Source organism: Cynocephalus volans, chromosome 2 (genome assembly GCF_027409185.1).
Source record: "Cynocephalus volans isolate mCynVol1 chromosome 2, mCynVol1.pri, whole genome shotgun sequence".
NCBI lineage: Eukaryota > Metazoa > Chordata > Mammalia > Dermoptera > Cynocephalidae > Cynocephalus > Cynocephalus volans.
The window spans coordinates 59,707,061-59,721,959 of NC_084461.1; the positions used below are offsets into that span (position 1 = coordinate 59,707,061).

General features: G+C 34.3%; 1 protein-coding gene across 3 annotated transcripts in view; it reads left to right on the plus strand.

Moving 5' to 3' along the window:
• The window catches only part of BDP1 (B double prime 1, subunit of RNA polymerase III transcription initiation factor IIIB), an 81,799-nt gene extending 72,920 nt beyond the window's left edge, over positions 1-8,879 (plus strand). For all 3 annotated transcript variants that reach the window (XM_063085919.1, XM_063085921.1, XM_063085920.1), the window contains 3 exons: positions 2,911-3,178; positions 4,030-4,276; positions 8,036-8,879. In XM_063085919.1, the coding sequence (XP_062941989.1) occupies positions 2,911-3,178; positions 4,030-4,276; positions 8,036-8,167 (647 nt within the window). In that variant the 3' untranslated portion in view covers positions 8,168-8,879. The remainder of the gene's footprint in view (positions 1-2,910; positions 3,179-4,029; positions 4,277-8,035) is intronic.
• The last annotated feature ends 6,020 nt before the right edge of the window (positions 8,880-14,899 follow it).

The following is a 14,899-nucleotide window of genomic DNA, read 5'->3' on the forward strand; positions in this document are numbered from 1 at the left end:
GAATTAGTTTAGTACTAGAGATCTTTTCAGGCTTAAGCCACCTATAGAGGCTCCAGAGATCTTGGAGTCTTATATTTATATAGGAATTTCAAATTTCTGTGGGCTATTAAACCATTTAGGGTCTATTTTCCTCAGAACTAAGGCAGCCAGGGGTGGCTGGTTAGCTCAGTTGGTTAAAGTGCAGTGTTAACAACACCAAGGTCAAAGGTTCAAATCCCTGTACCAGCCAGCAGCCCAAAAGAAAAAAAAAAAAAAAAAGAAAGAACTAAGGCAGCCAGTCACATTTATTCTGTATTTTGCACACCTCTTTGTTTTCATTTCTTTTATATTATTCTGTTTTTCTTGTAAACTTTGCTGTGATATAGGCTTGTCAGTCACATCTACAGCCGTTGCTTAACTATGATAATGCTGCTCAAGAACTTAAAAAAGATATACAGATTCAATGCAATCCCCATCAAAATTCCAATGACATTTTTTTCAGAAGTGGAAAAAACTATCCGGACATTTATATGGAATAACAAAAGACCATGCATAGCCAAAGCAATTCTGAGCAAAAAAAATAAAGCTGGAGGCATAACATTACCTGACTTTAAATTATTCTACACAGCTATAATAACCAAAACAGCATGGTACTGGCATAAAAACAGACACACCAATCAATGGAATAGAATAGAGAATCCAGAAATCACCCCACACACCTACAGCCATCTGATCTTTGACAAAGGCATCAAGCCTATACACGGGGGAAGAGACTGCCTCTTCAGCAAATGGTGCTGGGATAACTAGATATCCATATGCAGGAGAATGAAACTAGACCCATACCTCTCACCATAAATCAACTCAAAGTGGATTAAAGAATTAAATATACACCCTGAAACAATAAAACTTCTTAAAGAAAACATAGGAGAAACACTTCAGGAAGTAGGACTGGGCACAGACTTCATGAATACGACCCCAAAAGCATGGGCAACCAAAGGAAAAATAAATAAATGGGATTATATCAAACTAAAAAGCTTCGGCCGAGCAAAAGAAACAATTAACAGAATTAAAAGACCACCAACAGAGTGGGAGAAAATATTTGCAAGATATACATCTGACAAAGGATTAATATCCAGAATATACAAGGAACTCAAACAACTTAACAACAAAAAAACAAGTAACCCAATTAAAAAATGGGCAAAAGAGCTAAATGGCATTTCTCAAAGGAAGATATACGAATGGCCAACAGACACATGAAAAAATGCTCAACATCACTCAGTATCCGGGAAATGCAAATCAAAACCACACTGAGATACCATCTCACCCCAGTTAGGATGGCTAATATCCAAAAGACTGTGAATGACAAATGCTGGCGAGGTTTCGGAGAAAAAGGAACTCTCATACATTGTTGGTGGGACTGCAAAATGGTGCAGCTTCTATGGAAAATGGTATGGAGGTTCCTCAAACAATTGCAGATAGATCTTCCATATGACCCAGCTATCCCACTGCTGGGAATATACCCAGAGGAATGGAAATCATCAAGTCGAAGGTATACCTGTTCCCCATTGTTCATCGCAGCACTCTTTACAATAGCTAAGAGTTGGAACCAGCCCAAATGTCCATCATCAGATGAGTGGATACGGAAAATGTGGTACATCTACACAATGGAATACACTCAGATATAAAAAAGAATGAAATACTGCCATTTGCAACAACACGGATGGACCTTGAGAGAATTATATTAAGTGAAACGAGTCAGGCACAGAAAGAAAAATATCACATGTTCTCATTTATTTGTGGGAGCTAAAATAAATATATACACAAATAAACTGGGGGGGGGGTGAGGGAAGAAGACACAACAATTACAATTCCTTGAAGTTGATATGACAAGCGAACAGATAGGTTGTTGGGAGGGAGGGGGGATAGGGGGGATGGAGGGAGGTTTCAGTAATGGGGCACGATAATCAACCACATTGTATATTGACAAAATAAAATTTTAAAAAAAAACTTAAAAAAAGTTGTTGATAGCATCTTACAGAATTAGAAATACAGGATGGAAGGATTTGATAACCTATGATGGTTCTGGTTTTTTAAAACACTTATAATGTTAATAACAGGGCATAGACTTAATCTCAGTTGTCCCAACGCTGTGAAACTGTATATGGTTACAGTCTCCAGTCTCTAGAAATATCCTAAGATTTCTCCCATCCATCTCCTCTCCAAAAAAAGCATTAAACAAATCACAGCACATTGAAGTATTAGTGAATATGTTATATACCATCTTTAATGGGTTTTTTTCTAGTAGGTATACTACCAACTTTATTCAGCCTTCATGGAAGCTAAATGCTCTCATTGGGAACACGGCCTTAAAACCAGCTATCCTCAGGGAAAATGTTTTTTATTTAACAATAAATGTCTTATTATTTTGTCCTAATGCTACTTTTTGTCCTAATTAATTGCTACTTTGGCTTTTTCTACTATTTAGTTAGGGAAAGAGTACTCTTTAGCTAAACTTTAGTGTTTGAGAGTTTGTGGGTTTTGCTCTGCCATGAGACCACACATATCCAGGAGTTAACACCTATATTTTGGGTTGGCCCAGCTTCTACATTTTAACAAGCCTTAGATTTTTAGAAAATGACCACCCTTTTATTCTGATAGTTCAAGAAATATTTATAGAAAAAGATTTTCTAGAAAATATATTGATATGACTATTTTATGTCTGAGTGCAGAAGCTGTTACCATAGCTTTCAACCAGTTATAATGTTCTTAATATTTAATAGTCCAAGTAACTCCACTAACTATAATTTAGCTTACTCTTATTAGGATAGGTTTATTATAGAATACCATGGTTTTTTTCCTTCAAATATTGTGACTTAATTCAGTGTGTTAATTTCAGTATCTGTGCTTACCATTTGCTCTCTTTTTTTGAAGGGGAGTCTTACAAGGAACAAAGTATTTTCCCTACCTCAGGAAGCACACATACAACTCCAGAACCTCAAAAACAACAACTTGAACCAGGTTTTCAGAGTATAGGATCTAGATCTCTTGATAAAGTAATAAATACATGTATAGAAAAGAATATGCCTCAGTTACCTCAGGATGAGATGGTTGTGTCTGATAAGGAAGAAAGAAGTGATGCTGCTTCTAAATCTGAACAAATGGATAGCAGAACATCATCTTCAAAAACCCCACTATCCAGGTATCATGAGAAAATCTTTAATAAATGTCTCTGTCTCTTTCTCTCTCTGTGATAAATGTAACCTCTATAGAACAGATATATATAAAGATTAAATCCAGTACTAAGAATGGTGTATAATAAACACATCCCTTCATCATTTATGTAAAGGGAGGAAGTTTCAGCAAAGTATATAAAGTAATGTTCCAGATAAATGCATACGAGAGTTTAACTTCAAATGCTGAAACTTTCACATTTTAGATAGAAAATCTTAAGAATATATTATTGCATACTTATTTTTTCAGATTGTCAATGGCTATTGTTTTGATCATTTCATATTCTACCATACAGTAGTTACTAATGCACATACAGATTGTAGGAGACATAGGGCTGACATCAGAGGTACCTCTGGAAGTTGTTGTATTGAAATCTTGAATAATCATCCAAACCCTTGAGCTTTGGTGTTATAAAATTGCGCTCTAACCAGCTGAGCTAACTGGCCAGCCTAAAATATTTTAATAAGATCCCCAGGTGATTTATATGCTCTTTAAAAAAAAGAATGTTAATAGACACCTTGTAATTGTACATATTTATGGGCTAAAATTTGATGCTTCAATACATATATGTTGTATAATGATCCAGTCAGGGTATTTAGTGTACCCATCACCACATGCATTTATTATTTCTTGTATGCACTTTTAAGTTTGAGAAGCACTGCTCTAGAGTAAGCCTTAAACCTTTGTCGCAAATATGTGTCATGGCATAGTAGTATCAATACTTACAGAGGGGGCCATTTTAGCATTAACAGAAAAGTTAGTATATTAAGAATGTGTCTTCCTGGATATTCTTGAATATCTTTACGTTTGCATTTCTAGGCCTGGCAGAAGACCCCTGGGATTTTTGTCTTTAATATGTTCAAAGAATAGTTTGGAGTCTGATGAACCTACTCAGGTCCATAGTAAGAAGCGCCTAAAACCTCTTATACCTGTATCTAGACAAAATTTGAAAAGATCTAATAGACTCAGTAAAAGCCAGAAAAAAAGTCAAGAGTCCTCTGATGTTCCTTCTCCAAGTGGTGTTACTAATACTCAGTCTGAGAATATTGGCAGTTCAGCAACTCAGGTACGTGATAACTACTGTATTCTTTTGTTTGTATAAAATGGGTTGGATATCAGACTCAACTAGAGAAAATATGGTAATTGTTATTTTCATTTGGATGTCAGAAATTATTTCAGAGCAACTCCCATCCATCTCTTCCCCCTCATACCCCTCCCTCCATACTGGAAGAAGATAAGGTGTTGAATTAGGAAGTTACAGCTAGTTTAGTACACAGCCCTTGTACTAGTAATACATGGACACTTAATTGCCATTCCTTTAACCTGAAGACCCTTCTGACTTGTGAAAGCAAAACGAAGCAGTGCTTCTATTTTATTTGTCTTAGGAGAAATGTCCTGGTACCCTCAAGAATTCAAGAAATTGTAAAACTAGAATTTGTTTGCATGTTTCATTTCTATCCTGAAGCTGTTCAATGGCAAGTACTGGGTTGGAAAAAAATCTGAGAACTTGTATTAAAGACTTTGGAAGGATATTGGGGTGATTTAAGATCTCAAAAGAAGACCAGTGACCATCTATTGGATGGCATGAAGCTTTGAAAGGGGTACTTTTATTAAACATCTTTAGCTTTTTTTTAAATTTTCATATTATTTCCTAGAATTATTGTCTGAGAGTAAAATTTTGTTTTGATTATCATTGCCAGGTTATTTTGTAGAATGGTTGTTTTAAATACCAGCAGTGTAGGAGTGCCAGTTTAATCACATCCTTGCCAGCATTAGATATTAACACTTCAAAATAAATTCTTTTTTTTCTGTTTAATATAATGGAAGAGGGTGAAATTGTCATTTCATTGGTTTAATTTGCATTTCTTTAGTTACTCGTGACTTGGGTTTTTTCCACATATTTGCTAGAATTCTCATCTCATTTGTGGTTTTTTCTTTTTTTGTTTCTATCTTTAGCTGATTTATAGCTTCTTATTAGGAAGTTTTTCTCCAGAGGTATAAAATTTTCAGTAATCAGTTTTTAAATTTTAAGTCTATTCATGGTTATTGACTTTGATGTATAGTATAAGGCGCAAGAGTCTAAATTAAATTTTATTCTCAAATTGCTGCTTTGTTTTTTTGAATGATATTTTGTGTTTCACAATTCATAATCTACAAAAAAAAAAAGATTTACAGTGAAAAGTTTCCCACATCTGTCCTTTAGCCTCCCAGTTTCCCCTTCCCACAGGTATATGATATTAAAGAGCTTCCTCGTTCTTTCTCTCTCTTGATTTAACTTTTTTTGTTTGTTTGGTGGCCGGCCAGCACAAAGATCAAACCCTGAGCCTTGGTGTTATCAGCACCATGCTCTAACCAATTGAACTAACCAGCCAGCTACTTAACTTTTTATTTTGAGATAATTGTAGATTCACATGCAGTTGTAAGAAATCCCATCTACCCTTTAATCACTTCCCCCTCAATGGTAACATCTTGCAAAACCATGTTACAGTGTCACAACCCAGGATATTAACATTGCTTTAGTCAAGATGCTGAAAAGTTCTGTCACTACAAGGATCCTTTGTGTTGCTCTTTTGTAGACACACACACTTCTCTCCTATCTGGACTTCCTTATTAACTTCTGTCAACCTGTTCATCATGACATTTGTCATTTTGAGAATGTTATGTATTGTGAAAGCTGGGTGGTGGGTGCATGTGGAGTTACATTGTTGTATCTGTTCTAATGTCTGTTTAAACATTTTTATAATAATAAGCTTTAAATAATAATAATAGAATGTTATATAAAAGGAATTTTATATATAGTTATGTGAACAGAATCATGCATTTGGGATTGGCTTTTTTCACTTAACATAGTTTTCTGGAGATTCATCCAGATAATTTTATGTAGTTTTCAGGTTTTGGCTATTATGAGTAAAGCTGCTGTGAACATTTATATACAGGTCTTTGTGTCAATGTAAGTTTTCATTTTTCAGGGATAAGTACCCAATAGTATCCTTATTGTTTTTAATGACCACATAGTATTCCATTATTTGGTTGTACCATAGAGTGAAGCTGGTCTCACACTGGTAGGCATTTAGGTTGTTCCTGATTATTTGCTTATTTTAAGCAATGTGGTAATAGTTAATTTGTAAATGGGTCATTTTTCATGTTTATCCATGGGTTTAATTCGTAGAAAAAGAATTGCTGGTCAATGGAGTGGATGGTTAACTCACTTGGTTAGAGCATGGTGCTGGTAACACCAAGGTCATGGGCTTGGATCTCCTTACTAATCAGCTGCCAAAATAAAAGAAAGAAATAAAAATGAATCATTATTCTTTTGATAGGTACTGCCTGATTACCCTCAATAGGTATTATATTAGACTATATTAGTTTCTACTCTTAGCAGCAGTGTATGGGAGGTCCTTTTTTCTCACACTAGTCTGTTATCAGTTCTTTTCACTTTTGACATTCTTTCTAGATTTAATGAGCGCATATTCTTATTGAGTGAGGTTGAGCATCTCTTTGTGTGTTTTAGTCATTTGTGTTTTATTTCTGTGAAAAATCTGTTCATATCATTGGACTTCTTTAAAAAATTAGGTTGCTGGTCTTTTTCATACTATTTGTAGAAGTTCTTATTATATTAAGGAAAAAAGCCCTTTTTGATATGTTGCAAATTTTTTTTCCCTTTGTATATCATTTTTCCTTTGATTTGGTTTTACGTATGGTAGTTTTTTGCCATGCAGACATTTTTTATTTTTGTACAGATGAATTTATCAATCTTTTCTATAATGGCTTCTAGCTTTCAAGTCATTAAAACAGGTAACCTCCTTCCCTCACCAATCCAGGATTATAAAAGTGTTTCCCATGGGTTTTTTTTTTTTGAAAGATGACCGGTAAGGGGATCTTAACCGTTGACTTGGTGTTGTCAGCACCACACTCTCCCAAGTGAGCCATGGGCCGGCCCTCCTGTGGAATTTTATAGTAGATTTTTTTGTTTGTTTTTTTAACGCTTTTACATTTAAATCTTTTGATCCATCTGGAATTTACTTTGGTGATATATATAGGTCTGACTTTTTTTCTCCTGAGATGCTCATATATAGTTGTCCAGTATTATTTACTGAATAATCCAACTTTTCTCATTTTTTAAAAAATAATATCTATATTAGGTACTAAATTTCCATATATTTTGGGATTATTAATAGTTGTCTGTTTCATTGATATGTATGTCTGTTCCTGTGCCAATACCATGCTATCTTATTTTTTGATAAGGTGTCTGATTTGTGATGTTTCCTTTGGGTGCTGTTTTGTTTCATGGCTCTGTCTATTCTTATGTTTTTTTGCTTTTTTTTTTTTTTTGTGACTGGTTGGTACAAGGATAGAACCCTGGACCTTGGTATTATCAGCACCATGCTCTAACCAGCTGAGCTAATCTTCCAGTCCTGTGTGTCTATTCTTATGCCAGTAATTCAAAGATTTTGTTACAAATTTAACAATGGTATATTTTTCTGTATTATTAATTTTTTTTTCATGGAAATTAGGGTAAAGTCATGGCTCATGGGTACACTATAATTTACCTATTCATGTTTAGTGTTGTATATTTAGTTGCTTCCAATTTTATTATAACTAATGCTACAGAGGTTATCTTATACATAAAACTCTTACTATAATGTTTAGGATTATTTCCTTAATATAACAGCATAGAAATGAAACTATTGGGTCAGTGAGTATAAACATATTTAAAACTCAATATTTATTGCCATATTACTTTTCAAACAGATTATATCAATTTAGACTACCACCAGCAATATATAAATGTTGTATTGCATTTTTATTTTATTACCTTTTTTAGGTTTCTTGTGATCGGCCCTTACTGAAAGAAAGATGTAAAAGTGGCCAAAACCGGGCACCTGAAGAGGAGCCAGCCACAGTCTCTGAATATTTCTTCAGTGACATCTTCATAGAAGTGGATGAAACAGAATAAAACATTCTTTTGTTTTTTCCCTCTTTTTTTTTTAAGCCTGGGATTTCCAGAGTCAGTTATATGAACAAAGCAGTATTTAGGAAAAAACATCACTGTCTATTTTTCTTTAGGTTGATTTTAAATATTTAATGAGCTTGATTTGAAGCTTTTATAATCAGTGGAAAACATTACTGAGGTTCCTTTCATTCTGATTGATGCAGCATTTTGGAAATACTGAGCAATTAAGACTGCTTTCTCAGACAGAAATGGCAACTCTTGTTTACTTTTTTGATTGTTCCTGTGCTGAGCACACATGGACATTTGGAACTGTTGTGGATAAATGTCTCTGTATAAATCACAGTGCCGACATATTCGCAGATTGATTGTATTTAACATTTAGCAAACTTCTTTTATGGAGGTTTTTGTGTTTGTTTTTTTGGGGGGGGATGATGAAGGCCTTTTCAGTTGCCTCTAAGAATATGAAAGTGAATTGACAAACTCCACTTTAGTATGGTAAATGTTGAAAATTTTTCTATTATCAGCTGTTTGGCTGACCAAAAAATAATATAGTTTTCTAATTCATGGTGATGTAACATTAGTCCCAATTGAAGAGCTAGTATTTAAACTTAATATTTATAAAGATGACACATCAAAGAGCTTATTTATTTTTAAATTTTTTATTTAAAAGGGTGTTCAGTTTTAATTAATTTCACCCCTCATATTGTGGGTAAAGAAGGCATTAACAAATCTGTGTTTGTCTCCTTTTCCTCTTTAATTTTAAAGATATTTTAAATGATATAACTAAAGATGTTTGGATAGTGTATATGTTTTGAATACATTTTTTTCCTTATAGTTTAGGATATTGACTTTGTAATGTGAATTTTTTGGTGTTTTTTTTTTTTTTTAAAGATGACTGGTAAGGGGATCTTAACCCTTGACTTGGCATTGTCAGCACCACGCTCTCCCAAGTGAGCTAACTGACCATCCCTATATAGAGATCCAAACCCTTGGCCTTGGTGTTATCAGCACCACACTCTCTCAAATGAGCCATGGGCCGGCCCCTGGTGTTCTTATTTCTTGGGTAATCTCAGGATTGTCATGGAGGGGAAAAAAAAACTCTTTAACTTCATTTATGAGGCAAATTTTCATAAAAATCTCAATCTCCTTTACACATACGCACGCAAACACACATATTTTGTTTTTAAAAAAACAATTTTTTTTCCTTTTTTTCCTACCATCATTTCTGGCCTAACCAATTTCTTGATAGTTTATTCCCATTAAATTCTGCTCAAGGCATACTTAGACCTTTAAGCACAGAACATAATTTTGATGTTAAAAACAGAAACTAAGATAATAAAACTTTATAAAGCCTGATTATCAGCAGTATGAATTTAAGAGTTGTTTTTAATTTTGAGATTTGATGATATATGTAATTCTATTATCTACCCAAGAAATTTTTTTTTTTTTTTTTTTTTTTCCAGCTGGCCAGAAAGGGGATCAGAACCCTTGACCTTGGTGTTATAACACAATGCCTTCACCAACGGACCTAACCGGCCAGCCCTCCAATCAAATCTTTAGTGGTTCAAATTAAACTTTTCAAAGAGCAGATTTATTCTGATTTTATTTGAAAAACCTCTTGGGGTAATAATACATTAGTTCAGGAGTTGGAAGCTTTTTCTGCAAAATGTTTTTGGGCTTGCAGGCCAGATGGTCTCTGTGGCAGCTACTCAACTCTGCCATTTCATTGCAGAAGCAACCACAGACAGTACTTGAATGAAGAGCTGTGGCTAGATTGGCCTTTTAGTTTGACCCCTACATTAGAGAGTAATTTTCTTATCTGAAGGTGCTGTGGCTGTGTGTGTGTGTATGAGTTATTTGTCATTGAAGTTATGAGTTATGCCTAAAAGTTAAAATTGATGATTCCATTATGAAATGATCAGTATTTCAATTGGGAAGATATTTTAATTCTAGACAATTGTGTTTGTATATTGAAACAGTGGTGGCCAATTTTCAAGTTCCTTAGTAAAAGAAGGTATGGCTCAGCAATTATAACAGTAATGCTAATTTATTGAAATGGTTGCTATTAGAGCACTTCTTATTCATTGCCTTATAGAGAAATTTACAGTTTTAATTTTGTCACAGGAGAGGATGTATAAATCTGAATGGAAATCTGTTAAGTATGCATTTATTGATTTAATATGATAAGGCATAATCATGGTAGTAAATGACATTGCTATTTTAATACTGCTTTTGTAAAAGTTTTAAAATCTCATATTCTGAAAAGGTTTCTTTCTCAGTGTAATCAGTTTGGGTGTTAGATTGCCATGACTGAAGTATTATTTATCCCTGTGTAATATTTATTTTTTAACTTTGTTAACATCTATCTCTTGTTCATCTACAATAAATAAGTTTTATGAAAGATGTAATTTCTTACTGTATAGAGAACACAGGGGCATTCATTGTATTAAAGAATCAAGTCAGCTAAGTTATCCTAATATTATATTCTTAAAATTAGTCTTGGAAAAAGAGAAACAATCAGTGTGTTTACCTTACAAAGTGGAAAGACCTTTGTTGTCTGATTCATGTAAAGGTGTTGCAAATAATTTATTTTATAAATCTTAAAGGAGATATGATTATTCATTTCCTGACTTTTCCTCCTGAACACTTACGTCTTAGCAAGTGATCAATATTATGGTTTAAAAGCCTAATTGTTGGTAAATGATTGAGGCACAGATAAAAGTATTGATATCTACTGTTTACCACCATATTGTTTGAAATAGGAGTGACCATGTATGCAATCTTGCTTGAAGAAGTCTTTGACAAAAAAAAGCAATATTTGTCATTTGTAAATTTTCTTGTTCTAAAGAAAACAGTTATGTTCTATAGATATAAATTATGTAAATAAAAGTTATTTTATACTACTTCTGTTGTGTCCTTTTCAAACAACTAAAGATATTTATGTTCATTTAGCCAGAATTAGTTACTGTTTCTCAACTGTATACTTTCTTCCTTCCATAAAAATATAGCATAACTGGAAGAATTAATCTTTATTCTTTTTTTCTTCCCAGATGTTCAAAACTTTAGTTTTAAAAATTGCCTTTATTACAAATTTAAAAGTCTGGAGAAACTTCTGTTTCCTCACCCAAAGAGTTCATGAACATGTACAGCAGAGCTAGCTAATTCATTTTAAAAAGGCATTATTAGAAAGGCAAAAGATAGCATACATACACATTAATCCAACTTCTAAGAGGTAGTGCAATCCTCAGGTAGTCAGAGTACCAAGGTTAGTAAGATTGCCTTAACCACGAGTTTATAGCTAAATTTCTTCATTTAAGACCAAGGTTAAAGATGTTATGATCCAACAAGGGACAAATTACTCTGTTCCCAAATTACACTTCTTTATGGGGCCCCAAATTTTCCACTTGAGATGATGTTGAGTTTTTCTTTTCCACTGGCCCTTGGGATGTTTCCTTAGATGCACTATTCTGATTCTCTCTCTCTCTCTCTCTCTCGGCTCAAAGTTGAATGGAAACTTTCTTTAAATAGTGCATGCTGCTGGGGTATAACCTCTGATATTTAAAAACACTGGTTCATATGTAATCGAACTTTCAATGAGAATGCGCCATGAGTGCTCATATTTCCTGATGCCACACGAAGTAAGAGTATAAATGAACTCAAAGAAACTAGGCAGCACTGTTTATAGGATAGCCAGTTCCTAAATACAACTGATAAATCTGGGGTATCAGGTCATCCACATAAGGTGCGCTTCCAAATTGGACCTGGAGCAAGAATTCAGTACAGGTTACAGACAAATCATCAAGATGATGAATCATCACAAAAAGCATGAGGATCCCTTCTAATGCAACAAAGATCTTCATTGCTTCAGATCTCGATCCAAGATATCACAGGAAACCAAATCCTTAATCTTTATTCTTATATGCTTGCTTATGAAGGATTTTTTTGATCTTGCCAGCCCGAGAAATAGACTTTCTCGGGCTGGCTGGTTAGCTCAGTTGGTTAGAGCATGGTGTTAAGACACAAACGTAAAAGGTTTGGATTCCAATACTAGCCAGCCGCAAAAAAAAATAAACCCTACAACTATTTAAAAAAAATTTTTTTTCCCCATAGTTGAGACATGTGAAGAGTTGCTTACTTTTTAACTTATTTATCCCTTATTATAAAGAGTTTTTAGACATAAGAACCCAATCTCTTTTTTTTCTTAGCACTTTTTTTTTTTTTTTTTTTTAATAGTGGCTGGTCTGTATGAGGACTGAACCCTGGACCTTGGTCTTATCAGCACCACACTCTAACCAACTGAGCTAACCAGCCAGCCCAGTCCTGGATATAATATAGACCTGGACTTCTGAAGTGGATTGGCAAAATCTCAGTTGGCCAAAAAATTTAGCTGAGAGAAATACCTGTGGAAACTTTCCTAAAGGATAGATATTCTAGCCATTTCTCCAGATAGACAAAATTTTTGTCTTGGATTTCATCAAACCATCAAAGACCTGCATATATGGGCTACACTGTTTTATTTGTTCATGTTTAGGTTCATTGTGAAATAGTACAGAAATAAAGAAATTGTTAGTTTTACTATAATGAATCAGATTTTATTTGCTGTATTAATCCAATATTCTACTTATGAGAACCTATAAGATGTTTCTTTTGCCTCAGTGCTGGAACAATTGTGCTTCTGTTCAGGTGGTCTGTTTTTTTATTGTATGGGCTGTGTGAATCCTTGTGTTCTTTTCTTTTACAATGCAAAACCAAATTTGGGGCCAACTTGTAGCAAGGTAGAATATTTCATATCACACTTTGTTTGTATTAAACTCACTGTGACTTTATACACCCTTATTTCCCTCTGCCTAGATTTTTAAAAATCTGTCATTTTTCAAAATAACAAGCTACCAAATATTACGCTGGGCACTGTGCTTACCTTTGTGCATTGTGTCATGTTTTTAAAAATAAAGTATTTTACATGGCTTTAAAAGTCAAGCAGTTCTAAAACATTTCAAACAAAAACCTGTTTCTTCTCATATTCCATATTTCTAAATATGAGTATTCTGTTATCTCGTAAATATTAGACATTATTAATTTTTTTATTATGGTTCATAAGAATTTTAGCTTTCTTACAACTCTCCCTGTCCTTGCTTCCCTCCTGTGTTCTTCCAATATGTTAGTCACAATTTGGGGTTAATCTATATTCAGTATTTTCATTGTGTTAATTGTGATTATTCACTCCTGCACCATATAATGTACCATGCTGACATTTCCTTCCTGGTACAACTTTTTATTTTTCTTGGAGTTAGTAATTGCCTCACTTTTTCATTTGCTTTAGGATTTGTTTTTTAACCTGTGACTTAACTTTTCACATCTCCAGCAAGCCTGTAAAATACCTCTGCTTATAATTTTTGTTAAGGTCACAGATGAAATGTTCCATTCTTTTTTTCTTGGAAAACTTCCTGGAGCTCATGCTTCCTGCTTTAATCTAGACTAGTGGCTTCATACGTCTTTATGTGCTGTACAGCTGTCAGCCTGGCACTTGCCATTGTCCTGTGAAACTTTTACCCCTTTTCCTGGTGTAGAGTCCCTGTCTAGAGTCCATGCCATTGTCTTTTTTATTTATCTTGTTTTGGAGAAGCACATCTTCCACTCATTTACTACAAGAAGGTGCATAGGTGATAAAATTACTCAAGACTGCATACGTCTGAAGGTTTATTCTACTTTCTCACTTGGGCTATGAATAGGATTCTTGAATAATTTGAAAATAATTTTCACTTAGTTTGAAGGCATGCTCCATTGACTTCCAGTTTTCAGTGTTTAGAAGTTTGGAGCCATTCTGATTTCTATCCTTTGTATGTCACCTGCTATTTGCGTATTTTTTGACCCTGGTATTTTGTACTATAATGAGCCTTGGTGTAAGCCTTCCCCTCTTTCCCATCCCCACATTCATACTTTTGGGAGCTTCATGGGTTTTTTCAATATGGAAACTCATTTCCTTCCCTTCTGGGAAATGTTCTTGTATTATTGCTCTGAGATTTCCTCCCTTCCATTTTCACTGTTTTCATATCTGGAATTCCTGTTAACTAGATTTTGAACCTCCTTTACTGGTTCTCTAGGTTTTTTCTGCTGTGTTCCATTTCTTTCTTCCTTTCTTTCTCTCTGTCTTCCTCCCTCCTCTTCTTTTTTGTTGTTTTATTTTACTTTTTTTGGGGGGGGGTTATTTTTTCAATTTTGACATCCATTGGAAAAAAATTCAGCTCCTCATTGCTTTTTAGAAGTGAATTTGTTAGTCATAAAATCAGTAGAGAGGCCAAGAGAGGCTTGATGCTTCTGACTAACAAAATTACAGAATCAAGTACAGAATGTGAGTAATCACAAAATTGGTGGGTAAAACCACCATGCTTTGACTTAGTTTATAATTTTTAGTCAACATTTCTGTTAATGTTTTTAAGGCATAATTTAACATTCAGTAAAATACAAAGATCTTAAGTACAGTCATGGGCCACGTAACACTTCAGTCAACAATGGCCCGCATATATGACTGTGGTCCTGTAAGATTTTAATGACCGTACCACATAGCCTATGCATGGAGTAGGCTATTCCACCTAGGTTTGTGGAAGCACACTCTGTGATGTTTGCATAACAAATCACCTGCCTCGGGTTGACTCTCCCCCGCAAAACATCATCCCTGTTGAGGGTGGGAAATCTTATTATGGTAATTGAAACATAGAGCCTTGAAGAGGCGATTAG